The sequence below is a fragment of the Pollicipes pollicipes genome, unplaced genomic scaffold (genome assembly GCF_011947565.3).
Source record: "Pollicipes pollicipes isolate AB1234 unplaced genomic scaffold, Ppol_2.1 Scaffold_4295;HRSCAF=5057_pilon_pilon_pilon, whole genome shotgun sequence".
NCBI classification, from domain to species: Eukaryota; Metazoa; Arthropoda; class Thecostraca; order Pollicipedomorpha; family Pollicipedidae; genus Pollicipes; species Pollicipes pollicipes.
In genome coordinates this window covers 41,699,848-41,716,184 of record NW_023596461.1, presented here as the reverse complement: position 1 = coordinate 41,716,184, position 16,337 = coordinate 41,699,848, and the positions used below count along the sequence as shown (strand labels likewise).

The 16,337-nt window shown below is 58.6% G+C and overlaps 1 protein-coding gene across 2 annotated transcripts in view; it reads left to right on the top strand.

The window, feature by feature from the left end:
* The window catches only part of LOC119097122 (multidrug resistance-associated protein 5), a 62,216-nt gene that overhangs the window by 29,369 nt on the left and 16,510 nt on the right, over positions 1-16,337 (top strand). For both annotated transcript variants that reach the window (XM_037220173.1, XM_037220172.1), the window contains exons 15-16: positions 2,420-2,546; positions 4,620-4,813. In XM_037220173.1, the coding sequence (XP_037076068.1) occupies positions 2,420-2,546; positions 4,620-4,813 (321 nt within the window). The remainder of the gene's footprint in view (positions 1-2,419; positions 2,547-4,619; positions 4,814-16,337) is intronic.

Below are 16,337 nucleotides of genomic sequence, written 5' to 3'. Positions count from 1 at the left end.
AATTCGATGCCTAGCTTTCTCAGTTTCGATATCTCGGGGGGTCAAGTTCCCTCCCCACCTGATTGAAGGTTATTCAGCTGATCGCCCGGGCGTGTGTTGAGGTTTTCGGAAAGGATTAGATGTTTTAACTGTAAGGACTTTTAATTAGAGATGGAGCATGGTCAGACGGCAAACGCAGAACGTGGTATGGGAGGTGTTATTTTTCTCAAAATGCCTGGATCTGCGAGGTTTGTACAGCGAGAGATTTGGCTCTATTCCGTCTCACCGCGCGTGACGTCATATTCAGCCAATCACCGGCCAGCCGCGGTGGTCAGCTGCCAGGCCGTTTGTTCTTGGTTTAGTTTTTCGTAATCACTAACTGTTACGTATAGTCAGGCTTGCAGTAAGCTGATGAAGTAATAGCGTTGAAACCCAGAAGCTGTGCTTGGTTGGACTTTGTAGTTACGGTTATCAATCCCTCCTTGTGCTGCAGTCCAATGATTCCAGTTTTATACCCCGGATACGAGGGCCAAACGTGCCATTTGATCTGCAGGGAATTAAAGCCATTCACACGTATCGGGCCGCTTAAGTCCCGCCAGAGATCTCGGGAGTCACCGATCGTGAGCATTTCCAACAGTCTGTCTGACAACCAAATAACAGCTTGGATGTAGGTGTCATTTCGCCCCCATCGTTTTCACGCACAAGGAGAGGCGCTGTCTTGTATTATGACTGACGTCCGCCCCGGTGGCGTAGATAACGGGAGGGGGAGTGTTTTGAGATAATCCTCCCCTGAACTGGACTCCTCCTGGGGCTGAGGGTGAAGTGCTTCTGGCGTCATTAGCTCGCCCTGGCTTAAACGACCCTCTATGCTGCGATTTGACCCCCGCCGGGGCGAAATCCAGGCCACACCACTGGCCTGCGTAGGTCATACCAGCACCCCTGAGCTTCCTGCGTGTGCGCCTTATGCCGACGCTGCGTCACGTTCTGTAGCAGAACGCCGGCTGGGCGGACAACGGATCAGCCCTTGTGGACGGCCGCCAACGAAAGTGCACGCCCGCGGCCGCGCCGACCTTGTGGCAAACTTAGCATACCTGACCGCCAACGCGGCCTCATTTGAATTTCAGAAATCGATGTTATGCGGAGCTTTGCAAATGAGCGGCGGTTACGTGCCAGCCTTGCCGGACACGTGGGTGTTGCCGGCCGCAGTGCTAAGCCTCGGTATTAAGCCAGTCAAGACGGGACCCGGCGCTTTAACGCGTGGGCGAGAGGAATGCCAAGAACATGGCTATGATTGATGCAGTATCAGCTCAGCAGCGTTGGTTTCTGTCTCGCACAGAACACACCGTGCGAAGCAGCTTTGGTGCACGTCTCGCACGGAACACGCTGTACGTGTGCAGGGTTGTGCTAGACACTGCAAGCAGACCTTGATTAGATTCGACACCAGATTAGTGGGCGCTGCAGGATGAATGCTGTTCTCTTGAGAACGCAGCAGTTACCGAGTCTACAGTGTATTCTAGCACCTTTTCCTAAATTCCGTACAGGCATCAGGCGTATTGGAGATGTCCTGATCACCCTTTCTAGAACGAAGTTAGCACTTATGAAAAGGTGTGCATTCGAACACAACACACAACAACGGCAGAGCAACTGGAGTATTGCCAAGTCTCAATGGTTTATTCAGTCGACCTCACCGTAACGACATGGGCCCCATTGCTACCACATCTAAGAATGCCATCACATCTGATGCCACATTTAGTAGTACCACCATCCTTTCATTTAGCTCCGTGGGCACACCAAAACTTCGAGGAATGCTTGCGGCACAAATGTGACGAGAAGGAGAAAATCTGCGAATCAGAAGGCATGGGGGCAAGTTTCAACACATTTCACCCCGAAAAATATTTTGTGTTGCTGTACCCAATGTTTTTTAAGCGGCTGCAGCCGTACAAAACGCTCCTGGCACATTCGAACGACATGTCACGTGATTTCCAGCTTCTTCGTCTTTCGTTGACCTGCCACGAATCAGCGCTGTGATACCTTTCCTTTTGTGGAGCGATTTATCTATGCTGATTTTGAAACGGTCTGAGTCCTTGGAACCGCTAGCTGTCCCCAGCAGCCCTGTTCAATGTCGTATGCAAATGTCCGACCCGCCTAATGGCCACCGCGCTGGCCGACACCCGCTGCCGGCGTGTTAACGTCAGGCTGAGTGACACCCGCGCTCTTTATCGGGCGCGCCATATCAGGGACTTGCAACACGTGTCCACGCGGCGCCGCCACTGCTGTTTTGCCGCTTTGCCCCCTCGGTTTTTTATTCGCAATCCGAATATATGTGATGCTTTGAGACGTGTGCGCTCTTTGTGGTTTCTTGAAACATTAAATAAGTCGGGTCCGCTGGTTGGAAGTAGTTGTGTTGGGTACCTGATTGCGCCCACCCGGTGCGTTCCAGAGAGATTTACTTGTTGGACGACCCGCTGGCGGCCGTGGACTCGCACGTCGGCAGGCACATCTTCCAGGAGTACATCCAGACGGCGCTGGCCTCCAAAACGGTGCTGTTCGTCACTCACCAGTTGCAGGTGTGGCATCGGACACGGGCAGAGGGCGCAACCTGCGGCCGCCTGCCGGGGCAGGGGCCGACACAGGCGGACTGGGATAGACCGGACCCACAGACACCCCGACCTGCGGCCGCCTGCCGGGGCAGGGGCAGACACAGACGGGCTAGGATGGACCGGACCCACAGGCACCCTAACCTGCGGCCGCCTGCCGGGGCAGGGGCAGACTCAGGCTGACTGGGATAGGTCCCGGGCCGTGCTTCGTCGTGCCGGCGGCCGGGCGAGCACGGCTACAGCCCAGTGGCGTCCGCCGGCTGCTGCCGCCGGGTTACGGAGCGAGCGGGCCGCCATCTCAGCGTGAGGCTGAATCGCCGCCGTCAATCACTGCGAACGTTTCCAGCCAGCCTGAAGGCCGCACGCGCTGCTCATCAGCGCACGTGCACGCTCGGCTCGGACCGCACGCACGGGCATGCGTGCTTGCCTCATCGGAGGGACTGAACCGTTTGGCCGGTGGTCGTGGGTGGCGAGGGCTGTTGACTTGCCGGTGTTCCAGCCTGTGATGTACCTTTTTCAAAGTTTGGCTCCGTCCTACACGGCCAATCCGCGGCGCCGGTGTGGCTGCTGTGCAAGCAGCTCTGTTCTCTGCAGTTCTGCGCACCCGTGTTGGTTAACCTGATCATCATAAAATATTCGTCACGATGGGTTACGGTCGGTGAAGGAGACATCTGCGGTCTAGCTTCGTTAGTACACCCGCGGACCAACTGGCGGCAGATAACACACTAACGGCTCACCATGCCGTCTCCCTGCGAGTGTTTGTTGGGGTGACGGTCTGTCGGTTTATTGAGATTATGATGATCCTTTTTTTTTGCATTCCGTTCCAATTATCAGCGGCGTTGAATTATGTCATGCCGCCATGGCTAGTGTTGGACTCGGCTCGGCAACTGGGTGAAACCAGTTGCTGCCAGTTTCCGCTATGTACCGGTCAAAACCGGCTTCAGTTGACAGAAACGCAGGAAGTCATAATGCCGCTCATTTCACCAATTACGTTGATATTATTTAGTCAGTGTTTCTCGTGCAGTCAACGGACCAGCAACAGTGCGCTGGTACAATAGCGGGGTTCACTGGCGGTGGATTGCGATTGCGATTCTCTACTAAACATGTCCCTGTCGGGCGTGACAAGCTACCACTCAGACATATGAATTCATCACTCAGCAGCTAAAGGTGATGCTTAATGTCAGGCAAATAAACTTCACAGATGATGGGCACATTCAAAATTTGCTTCAAGTCAATAAATAATAGCTGATACCTCAAATTTTGATTTCAAAATTGTTAGGCTTAATGCACATGTTTTCATTGGTAAAAATAAAAATAATGCATAAAAAATAATCTATCAGCCAACTTTCATTGAGAGACTGTTTTAGTAGGCTGCTGTCAAGCCTAGTCTGACCCGGACCTGACCTGACCTTGTGTCAGGTACATCACCGTAACTCGCCTGATGCCGTTCGCCTGACCTGATCTGACCGCACCGTATAGGAACCGATCCAGTGCGGTGACGTCTAACCGTGCAGAGTCGAACCTGAACTGACCTGACCTGACATGACCTGTCTGTTGCAGCATGCCTGACTTGACTCCTACTGTAGAATCTGATCCAGTGTGACTCTGTCTGACCTTGCTTTCTCGCACAGTACCCGAACCGACATGATGTCATCTGAGTTACTCGTCCTGGTCCTGTCCAACCTGACATGGCCTTGCACGACCTGATAGTCTGTTACAGATGCCGTTTGTGAGACGTGACCTGACCTTCCCTGACCTGGCATGTAGTACCTAAGCCGGTGCGACGCCGCGTGCCCGACCAGCCGTGATCTGCTGCGTTATTCAGAGCCAGTGCGATGCCGTCTGTCTGACTTGACCTGACTTGGTGATAGCGTGACCTGGCACAATATGTTGTAGTACCAGAGCCAGTGCGCCACCTGACCTGACCTGATCTGGCCCGCTGCAGTACCTGAGCCAGTGCGCCACCTGACCTGACCTGGTCTGGCCCGCTGCAGTACCTGAGCCAGTGCGCCTCCTGACCTCACCTGATCTGGCCCGCTGCAGTACCTGAGCCAGTGCGACACCGTCTGCCTGATGAAGGAGGGTCGGATCGTGGAGAGCGGGTCGCACGAGCAGCTGGTGGCAGCCGGCCGCGAGTACGCCGCCCTCATTAGCACCTACGTGCAGGAAGAGGACGAGGAGGAGGCGCAGCCGGGCGAGCCAGACACGGACCTGCTGCTGGAGGTGGCCGCATCAGGGTAGGTCGGCGACGGGTCCGCACTCGCGCTGAGGGGCAGGGGCGACGAGTGGGAGACGCTCGAGCCACGCACAGGTGGCTCGGATGGTTTGTGCGTAGGCGGTGGTGTTGGCCAGCCGGGCGGTACGTGTGTCCCGTGGCGGCTGCTGACCGACTGACGCTCGGCTGTGACCCACGGCCGGCTGGTCCGGTCAGCCTCTGGCGGCTGCTGACCGACTGACGCTCGGCTGTGATCCACGGCCGGTTGGTCTGTTTGATCAGCCTCTGGCGGCTGCTGACCGACTGACGCTCGGCTGTGACCCACGGCCGGCTGGTTCGGTCAGCCACTGGTGGCTGCTAACAGACTGACGCTGGGCTGTGATCCACGGCCGGCTGGTCTGTTTGATCAGCCTCTGGCGGCTGCTGACCGACTGACGCTCGGCTGTGACCCACGGCCGGCTCGTCCGGTCAGCCTCTGGCGGCTGCTGACCGACTGACGCTGGGCTGTGACCCACGGCCGGCTGGTCTGTTTGATCAGCCTCTGGCGGCTGCTGACCGACTGACGCTCGGCTGTGACCCACGGCCGGCTCGTCCGGTCAGCCTCTGGCGGCTGCTGACCGACTGACGCTGGGCTGTGATCCACGGCCGGCTGGTCTGTTTGATCAGCCTCTGGCGGCTGCTGACCGACTGACGCTCGGCTGTGACCCACGGCCGGCTGGTTCGGTCAGCCTCTGGCGGCTGCTGACCGACTGACGCTCGGCTGTGATCCACGGCCGGCTGGTCTGTTTGATCAGCCTCTGGCGGCTGCTGACCGACTGACGCTCGGCTGTGACCCACGGCCGGCTGGTTCGGTCAGCCTCTGGCGGCTGCTAACAGACTGACGCTCGGCTGTGACCCACGGCTGGGTGGTCTGTCTGATCAGCCTCTGGCGGCTGCTGACCGACTGACGCTCGGCTGTGATCCACGTCCGGCTGGTCTGTCTGATCAGCCTCTGGCGGCTGCTGACCGACTGACGCTCGGCTGTGATCCACGTCCGGCTGGTCTGTCTGATCAGCCTCTGGCGGCTGCTGACCGACTGACGCTCGGCTGTGATCTACGGCCGGCTGGTCTGTCTGGTCAGCCTCTGGCGGCTGCTGACCGACTGACGCTCGGCTGTGATCCACGGCCGGCTGGTCTGTTTGATCAGCCTCTGGCGGCTGCTGACCGACTGACGCTCGGCTGTGACCCACGGCCGGCTGGTCTGTCTGATCAGCCTCTGGCGGCTGCTAACGGACTGCCGCTCGGCTGTGATCTACGGCCGGCTGGTCTGTTTGGTCAGCCTCTGGCGACTGCTGCGCGTGAAATAGCCTACTGTGCGGGTTGTGGTGCATCCTGCGTTGCAGCGGAAGGTTTGAACAAGAACTTGGTGTCGCTCGTATATATCTGTCGGGTCCGGTTTTCTCAGGCTTAATCGGCGTCTTGCCATCCAAGTTATTGTTTCCACAAATGTAGATAAGCTGTGGATAACGGCATGTTTGACGGTAATTGTGGATAGCCTTGTCACCTATTTTACCAAGGTTGGGACTGAAAACTGCCGAACTGGCTTGCTACGCCTGTTATGAGTTATTTGCCACGCCAAAACGCGACACCATGCAGAAATGTACTCTTTGAAGGACGCATAGTGTGGTCCGAAGTCGTGTGCAACACTGACATCTGGAGGTCCAGTGTTTCATATTCGTGGTCCCTCGTTTGAAAAGTCATGGGTTTTTGGTGGGTGAATGGATCATCATGTACATTATATGTCATTTAAGTACAAACACCGAGCTTCCTGGTCAGTGCAAACTCTCTTGATATCTACAGAGAGTTAGTGAAGGCTATTGCAGCTGCTGTTGCCCTGTCCTCCAATTATCTGCCTTGTTTTGTGATCCAGAGATAGCGTGAGCAGTTTGCTGAAGTGAGTTCACGCATTCATTGATCATGCTTTCTTAGTCAAGTTTCCTTGCATGATATGTATTCAGTTCACATGCATGTGCGCAGCTTCAGACCCTACTGAAACGGCTGTCTATGCGTTTTCAAGAGGTCGCGGCGGTCGCTGAGAGGCGGGTCCACGAATTTCACTTTTGAGAGGATCGCTCTGTTGCCAATGTGAGGACACTCAAGGCAGCGTGCGGTACTGGACGGGAGCTTGCCGTGCCTCGAGGACTGGCGAGACAGCACGCGGCAGCGGACAGCGTCCCGGCGCGCGGCGGTTCGTACCGACATCAGGCCGTGGACCGGCGCAGTACACCGGCGGCAGTGGTGTGCCGCACCTCCCACATCTACGGCAGCTGTCTGCGGCGGGCGCGGCGCGGCCGGCTAGGCGTCCTGGATGTTGACCTGCTCGGTCAGCTTGGGGATGACATCGCCCTCGGGCCGGAAGCCCTTCTCGTCGGCGATGTAGGTGATGGAGGTGATGCTGCCGTCCGGGTGGACGAACTCGTAGCTGCCCGACATCACGTACTTGCCCGACTCCGGCTCGGCGCCCGGGTACGAGATTCCCGACTCCTCGCGCAGAATGTTGTTGGAGGTCTCAAATCTGCGGGGATGCGGGGAGCACAGTCAGCCGGCGCTGCTGGGCCGTTGTCTCGCCACTACGCTGCTCCTGACACATTTATTAGGATGAGTTTGCAACACAGGCTGCCGGCTTAACAACTGCTCTTGTATTTTGCTGCATCACTGGCGGATAACTCCATCAGGGTGTACACACCTGGCAGGTGGTCATTACTCAGCATTGGCGCAGTGGATAATAGCAGGGATTACGCAAACCATCTAGTGATGTAAGCGAATGCTCTGGGAATGACGGCCAACTCAGCCCGGCTCTACATCTGCAGCGTGCCCACTCACTGGAAGTCGTAGGACTGGTCGCTGCGCAGGTCGTTCTCCTGAGTGAGGATGCTGGCGGCTTTGTCGGGCCTGGCCGCGGCGACGGCCACCAAACACAGGACGACAAACTGCGGACAGAGTGGGGCGCGAGCCGTGACGCACGCGGTGGGCTGCTAGCCGACGGCCGGACACGGCGAGGTGTCGGTAGGCAGTTTGACACCGCTGCGGGGTGTCGGTCGAGGGCCAGACACGGCGAGGGGTCGGCAGACAGTTGGACACCGCTGCGGGGCGTCGATCGAAGGCCAGACACGGCGAAGTGTTGGCGGGCAGTTTGACACCGCTGCGGGATGTCGGCCGACAGCCAGATACGGTGAGGTGTCGGCGGACAGTTTGACACCGCAGCGGGGCGTCGGTCGACGGTCGGACACGGCGAGGGGTCGGTGGACAGTTTGACACCGCTACGGGGTGCCGCCCGGCGGTCGGACACGGCGAGGGATCGGTGGACAGTTTGACACCGCTGCGGGGTATCGGTCGAGGGCTGGACACGGCTGCTGGGTTCTGGCTGGGGATGTAGCGGCCGAGGAAGTCAGAGATCCGAGAGAAGTCGAATCGGATGGTCGCGCTCGGCAGCAGCCTGGAGGCACTGGGGCTATTGGCACTCCGGGGCACTCACGAGCTTCATGGCTGGCGGCGGGCGGACTGGTGACCCCCGCTCCGGCCGCCGTCGTTATATAGGTCCGCGCCACCATCAGATGGCCCGCGGTGCCACACGGCGGCCTCGCCGTCGTATGCATGATGCGCCTGCCGCGATCGGGGGCGTTATTTAGTGTCGACGCCAGCCAGGGCGGTGTCGGGTGGCCGCCGGCCGAACCGATGACGACGATAGGGCCGGCGGCTGCGACGCTCCGCCCTCGCGGCTGCCTGATGTCACCCGCGTCGACCGGCCACGAAACATCCCTGTCGGCGCCCGGGAGGCCCTGGCCGGCGGGACGGGAGGCGAGAGCGGCGGGGGGGGGGGGGGGGGGGAAGGCCGCAGCGCCGCCAGGCTCGTGCCGGAGTCGTCGTGGGTGGTGTGTTGCACCGGCACCACGCGCGCGAGATCTGCTGTGATCACCGGCTGACTCAGCTGAGCACTGCTGGGGCCATTTCTTGCGGATATAGCGGTCTCGTGCGGCTGAGGCATGTTGAGAGACCTAGCGCAGGTAGTCCCGTCTGTGGTGAAGGCGGTCCGATGGGCGGTGTCAGTCTGGCGTAGCCGACACGGCTTGGGGGGGGGGGGGGCTGGAGGACATGTAGTCTGCGAGACAAGGTGTCAGTTTGACACACACACACCCGCAGAGTTGTCCAAGGGCTGCCTTCTGGACATTACGATGACCTTAAAGAACAGCGTCTCTTCGAGGAATCGACCAAACACGGTCTTCTGAACAATGTGCGTGTGGGAGAGCCTTTACCCATTGTGTCACCGATAACAGCCAACCTCTTGCAGAGGCGTCACTTTATATAGTTTTTTTGGGGGAGCTGCCCCCCCCCCTCCCCGATGCTGACGTGAGCACCCTCAATGCTTTTTAGTCCCCCCAGACATGCGAGGAAAAAGGAGATTACATAGCCAATGAAATGCAGCAAACTGATACGCCGGGACACTAAGTACCTAAACACATTACTATTACTGTATTTCTTTTGTGTCATGCGGTATCATGTTTGTACCTAGTGTTTACATCATACCAACTTCCCCGTATGCTGGGCCATTTTGCGAAATATAGCAGGTTTTTCCGGGATAGCCCAGGCAGAATAGGACAAAAGTAAACTGTAATATATGGCAGGTTTCTTGTGGAAATACAAGTTGCATAAAGTTTTCATTAACAGTGGCAAGTGTATTTGTCGCGCGATCGTTACTACGGTGGCATTTTACTGTCAATTCAATGGCAAAACACTAACAGTTGGCCACAGGGCCGTAGCATTGGAGACTCCACGTCGTTAAATAGGAACGACAAATATTTCCACAAGTTGGCCCCCTGGTGGTCCAGTATGTGTAACAGAGGGACCAGCTGCAGGCGGTCGGTTGTCTTGTAGATGAACATCGACGGCGATGCGTTCCATCTGAAGTCTGAAGGCAACCTTGGGCTCTGGAAGGTTCGCTGGGTTGTCCATGCTGGCGGGGGTCTTTATGTTGCCCTGCGGCAAAAATCCAGCGGCGACAGGTCGGCTAAGCGCGAAGTCACTCCGCAGCTGTCTCAAGCTGCCGTGCGTGTGAGCGAAATGCCTCCTCAGCCAGCCCAGTGAGGCCCGTGCCATGTGCGGTGTCACTCCGTCCTGCTGGAGCCCCTCCTCGTCCCGAACAAGCCCATGGAGCGCCCTCTGAGCCGCCCAGAGGGATGTCAGGGCGGTCGCAGGGTAGCGCTCTGAGATGGTGTTTCACGGGGCCGTTAGTCTCGTCCTCAGAACATCTGCAGATTCACGATTTGAACAAATGTGCTATCACTGATGACTTCTATTGTTTTGAGCACGTTTTGTCATCGGATGGTCATTCGAATCCCCGCCTAGTATTCATTGTGCGGGAAGTGCACTTGTCACTGTTGAGTAAAACGTGGATTAACTCTTGCCTATGCCACTCTGCATAGACGTCAGTTTCACATAGATGCAGTTTGTTTGTTTCAGGTTTCCCCATTGCAAACCTGATACCGTCGTATTGCTTAACAGAGATTTTACGGCACAGCCGGAAAACCTCACTCAGTCCTCTGGGCATGGGTTCACACGGAAAAAATATTTTAGAAGCATTACGTTCGCGTGGCTACGGACCATAAGATACTTACACCGCTCTCCGCATTTGTGATATAAGGACTGCTTTCTCAGCGGTCTTGGTTTGCGCTGCATCGTAATGCGTCATGGTTAGAGCGGCCGCGATTTTGTTTTAAATATGTAGTCCAGGCCTTTTGATGGTGTGTATTTCTGTGGTGAGCGTTTACGCTGAGCATTGCTTGTTGCGTAGGCCCCGGCTCCATTCGATCGTAAAATTCAGCGTCAGCTGCAAAATTCTGTGGCGAAAGCTTAACGTAAGCTTGCTCGGCTCGGCCCGCCCTGCTCTGTGACGTCACCAGACCGTCAGCGCGGCCCCTGCCACCGGCCGTAGGCTGTTCCAGTCACGGTCAGGTAGCAAACGCCTGAAGCGATTCAAACCCGCCCCGAAAAGCAGGCACATTAATCAACCGAGCCGTCGGGGCGGCCCGCTGCATCTCTCGGGACAGGACGGCTCAAAGCATGGTTTGTCGGTATATCTCCCACCTGGTTTTACCACAACACAAATTGTGTCGAGGAATGGAATCATCGAATTTTGTGTGGGGTTTTCCCTAGAATTTTGTGTGGGGTTTTCCCTAGTGAGTCAGCTTTTGGGATAGTGTTGATCGGTTTTCAGAGCAACTTTGATCATGAGCACAACTGGCGAGCGTTGGGTTTTCTCAATATAGCCAATATGTTTTGATGGCACCGCTTGGCCACAATCTTCGGTCGTAATGAAGGTCGACTGTTTTAATTTATAGCGTCGAAACACCAAGAGTTCAAGGGCTTTCTTGCTTATGCAGCTTCTACCAGGTGTCAAGGGGTTGTTTGCGCTCCTTTTTCCAACGGTGACCGGCTACCACACAGCCAGCAGCCTTAACCTGCTAGGTCTCCAATGGTCTGCATGTCCGTTGAGAGGGTCGTGCATCTCGTTTTCATGTTTTATGTAGGTGGTGGTAGTGGACATGAATTTGCTATAGCCTCTCGTTTGTACATGTCAGGTCATATGATTTAGCATAAAACGGTAATCGGGAGCCTCAGGAAACCATTGATGACGGAAAAAACACACCTATCGTGTTTATCACGGCAAGTCAATTTAATTACACTCCTCTCTGCATTACCAAAATGTGGCTCCACATCTGCTTCAAATGAAAAGTCATTTTCAGCGTTAAAACAATGTCAGCGATGAAAGCTAACGTAATGGATTTAATGCTTGAAAATTGGATATCGTTGTGAAAATTAAACCGGCCGAAATCCAGGGGAAATTGGACATGGTTGGGCCAGGTCAACTTCGTCGGCTCAGCCTCTCCTATTGATTTTAGAAGGTGACACCCCTGGTTTCTTGGGGCCTCTGTGACCGAGCGTCCACTGGTCTTCGTCTCCAGATTTCTCAGTCTCAGTTTGCCTGTTCACGTCCGTCGGAGACGCCAGTCGCGTTGGTCTGGCGGCTGGTCGGACGGCGATAGTATCGCTCCGCGGGCTGGGGCTTGGAGCGAACTGCCTTTACGCTTCAGCTGCATGTCTCCAGCCTACCCAGCGTGGTAGCCAGCTTGCCCAGCGTGGTAGCCAACTTGCCCAGCGTGGTAGCCAGCTTGCCCAGCGTGGTAGCCAGCATGCCCAGCGTGGTAGCCAGCTTACCCAGCGTGGTAGCCAGCTTGCCCAGCGTGGCAGCCGGCGTGCCCAGCAGCTCGCGAGTGGGGTTCGCACGGTAGTCCGTGATCCGATGTTTATGGGTAATGGATCGTGTCCGACCGGCGGAGCTCTGCGTAATCGCCGGTGGAGCGGTGTTCTGGTGGCAGTTTTGCGAGCGTGGCTGGCCCTGGACGCCCGGCGGATGCATATCTTGGTACAAATGGCCTCATGTCAGATGTCATCGCTGCTGTAAGGCTGTATGTATTGACGTGCTGCCATCAAAGTGATGCACGAAGTGTACGACATGGCCGCCTGTCTCATCCATTTCATCGGCATATCTCAAAGCTGACCTTAGTAGCATTTGGAATGTCAGTTGGGAAAGGGGCCGAAGAGACCAAACGCCATTCCAAATGTTGCAGGAATGTTACAACATCCTAAATGTTACAGAATTCGTGGCACAAGCGGTAGCTCCGTTAGCCTTTTGCGATTGCCGCTAACATTGAATGCGCGTCATAACGAGATACACAGTATGGATATGAACAAAACATGGTCATGTGTCGCGAAATTCCCAGATTGGTATGAACAACTATAATTGTTCCTTAGCAGCTGATCTCAGGCGTTGCTGGCAATGCAGTTGATAAGGTGCCTGCGACATACCAGGGGAAACTGGATCGCCGGTACAGGACGGGAAAACATGACATGTTGGATCTGCTTGTATTGTGACCCTAGAGTGGTGCGGCGAAGCTGAGAGTCTGTCCTGCCGTGGTTGGTTGATGGATAGCACTGGACGATCCTTCAGTCCCATGTCCGCCAGGCTGGGCGTCGGCATAGAGATGCCGACTTATTGCATTTTATTGTTTATGCGTGGAGTTTAGTGTGCTCATAGTATTTCTCCGGCCTCACTGATTACACAATGTGGGTGGATAACGGGTATGACGACTACGCCGTCTATGTCTCTTGTAAAAGATGTCCAGTATTTCCTTTGGCTGTTATATATTTTTGCCCACGTACATACCAATATTGCTCACAAACCACCTGCCCACTGCGGCATCATCAGCCTGTGTCGTTATCGTGAGCCAGAGCTGGCGGGCTGGCTCACGTGGCGGGCGGCCGGTCCCGGCACTGGAGGTGCCCCAGCCGCGGCCGCCGGCGGCAGCCCGCCGTCGTGAGCCAGAGCTGGCAGGCTGGTTCACGTGGCGGACGGCCGGTCACGGCGCTGGACGTGCCTCAGCCACGGTCGCTGGTGTCAGCCCACCGTCGTGAGCCAGAGCTGGCAGGCTGGTTCACGTGGCGGACGGCCGGTCACCGCGCTGGACGTGCCTCAGCCGCGGTCGCTGGCGTCAGCCCACCGTCGTGAGCCAGAGCTGGCGGGCTGGTTCACGTGGCGGACGGTCGGTCACGGCGCTGGAGGTGCCCCAGCCGCGGCCGCTGGCGTCAGCCCGCCGTCGTGAGCCAGAGCTGGCGGGCGGCCGGTCACGGCGCTGGAGGTGCCTCAGCCGAGGCCGCCGGCGTCAGCCCGCCGTCGTGAGCCAGGGCTGTCAGGCTGGCTCACGTGGCAGACGGCCGGTCACGGCGCTGGAGGTGCCCCAGCCGCGGCCGCTGGCGTCAGCCCGCCGTCGTGAGCCCGAGCTGGCGGGCGGCCGGTCACGGCGCTGGAGGTGCCTCAGCCGCGGCCGCCGCCGGCAGCCCGCCAGCCCACACACGCCACCGGCTTGTTTCTCGCGCTCCCTCTTTGCTGTGAGGTCGTTGCGACCGGCCGCGGTGCCGACACCGGCCCGGTAGAGGCCCGGCGCCGACTCCGCCCTGTTCCGGCCTGCCGCCTCCACCGCCTCCGCCGTTTAGGCGTCCTGGATGTCGACGCGGCCCGTGAACACGGGAATGACGTCGCCCAGGGGCTGGTAACCGTTCTCGTCGGCGATGAAGGTGATGGAGCTGACGCTGCCGTCCGGGTGCGTGAACGTGTAGCCGCCCGATTGCACGTAGTTGCCCGACCCGGGCTCGGCACCGGGGTACGAGATGCCCGACTCGTCGCGTATGGTGCCATCCGACGTCTCGTAACTGGTGAAAGGAGGACACGTGGCAGATGAGCTCCTCTGACATCGGAACAGCGTGTCCTGTTTCAAACGTACCCTGTACATTGGCCTTGAGAGCTTTTTTACCACGCATTCGCAGCAGCCCCATGATCAGTTCTCCATCGATATCCAGTTCACCTAGCTCATCAAGGATGACATTCTAGCGATATCCAGGTTGTGAATTATTTCACCATCGCGCGTCATCCTGAAGTATGCTTCGGCTATTTGGCGTAAGTAGTCCTGTGAGGTCGTGGCATGGCGGCCGCGGCGCCGTGTAGTCCTGTGAGGTGGTCATGGCGGCCGCGGCGCCGTGTAGTCCTGTGAGGTGGTCGTGGCGGCCGCGGCGCCGTGTAGTCCTGTGAGGTGGTCGTGGCGGCTGCGGCGCCGTGTAGTCCTGTGAGGTGGTCGTGGCGGCTGCGGCGCCGTGTAGTCCTGTGAGGTGGTCGTGGCGGCTGCGGCGCCGTGTAGTCCTGTGAGGTGGTCGTGGCGGCTGCGGCGCCGTGTAGTCCTGTGAGGTGGTCGTGGCGGCTGCGGCGCCGTGTAGTCCTGTGAGGTGGTCGTGGCGGCTGCGGCGCCGTGTAGTCCTGTGAGGTGGCCGTGGCGGCCGCGGCGCCGTGTAGTCCTGTGAGGTGGCCCGGCGCCGTGTAGTCCTGTGAGGTGGTCATGGCAGCCGCGGCGCCGTGTAGTCCTGTGAGGTGGTCATGGCGGCCGCGGCGCCGTGTAGTCCTGTGAGGTGGTCGTGGCGGCTGCGGCGCCGTGTAGTCCTGTGAGGTGGCCCGGCGCCGTGTAGTCCTGTGAGGTGGCCGTGGCGGCCGCGGCGCCGTGTAGTCCTGTGAGGTGATCGTGGCGGCCGCGGCGCCGTGTAGTCCTGTGAGGTGGCCGTGGCGGCCGCGGCGCCGTGTAGTCCTGTGAGGTGGTCGTGGCGGCTGCGGCGCCGTGTAGTCCTGTGAGGTGGTCGTGGCGGCTGCGGCGCCGTGTAGTCCTGTGAGGTGGTCGTGGCGGCCGCGGCGCCGTGTAGTTCTGTGAGGTGGTCGTGGCGGCTGCGGCGCCGTGTAGTCCTGTGAGGTGATCGTGGCGGCCGCGGCGCCGTGTAGTCCTGTGAGGTGGTCGTGGTGGCTGCGGCGCCGTGTAGTCCTGTGGGGTGGTCGTGGTGGCTGCGGCGCCGTGTAGTCCTGTGAGGTGGCCGTGGCGGCCGCGGCGCCGCGCGGTCATGCTGCCACGTGCCGTGGCCGGCGGCGGCACGTACCTGAGGTCGTACGACTGGTCAGCACGCAGCTCGTACTCCTGGTCCACCACCGTAGCGTCCCGGTCGGGCCGGGCTGTCGCCGCCGCCACCAGACACAGGGCGATCACCTGGCGATGGGAGATGCGAGCGCGTGTCAGCGGAGCACGCGGCACCCTGCACGTGCAGAGCCTCGGGGTCCTGAGCTCTGAGCTACGTGGCAGGGTGTGCTGTCGGGACCGAACACGGAAGGCCCATGCGCTCGTCTTCCTGGGGTTATGAGGTTTCTGCGAGGGGTGCTGAAGATACCGGCCTGTGACCAGGTCAGCAGATGGTGACCTGTGGCCAGAGCAGGTCAGCTACTCCAATCTCCGACCACCCTCCCCCTCACTGGCATCGCACCACCGCCATTCCCGGCGAGGGAGGCCGACGCCACTCACAGCTGGCTACCTCCGACCCCCGACCACCTCCCTCACCGACATCGCACCACCGCCATTCCCGGCGAGGGAGGCCGTCACCACTCACAGCTGGCTACCTCCGATCCGTGACCACCTCCCTCACTGACATCGCACCACCGCCACTGCCCCGTCGGGGCAGGCCGTCACTACTCACAGCTGGCTGCCTCCGACCCCTGACCACCTCCCTCATCGACATCGCACCACCGCCATTCCCGGCGAGGGAGGCCGTCACCACTCACAGCTGGCTGCCTCCGATCCCTGACCACCTCCCTCACTGACATCGCACCACCGCCACTGTCCCGTCGGGGCAGGCCGTCACCACTCACAGCTGGCTGCCTCCGACTCCCGACCCCGACCCCCCCCCCCGCACTACTGCTCCGGCGAGGCAGGTCGCCGCCGCTTCACTCACCAGCTTCATCCTGATCTGGAAGCGAGACAAGTGATGCTGCCGCACTGAAACGCGTCTGTTATATGCTGCGCCTCCGCCCTCATGATCTCTGGCGCTGGTCTCCACAAGCGGCCACCTGTGCGCCGCTGCGAGCCGCCCGC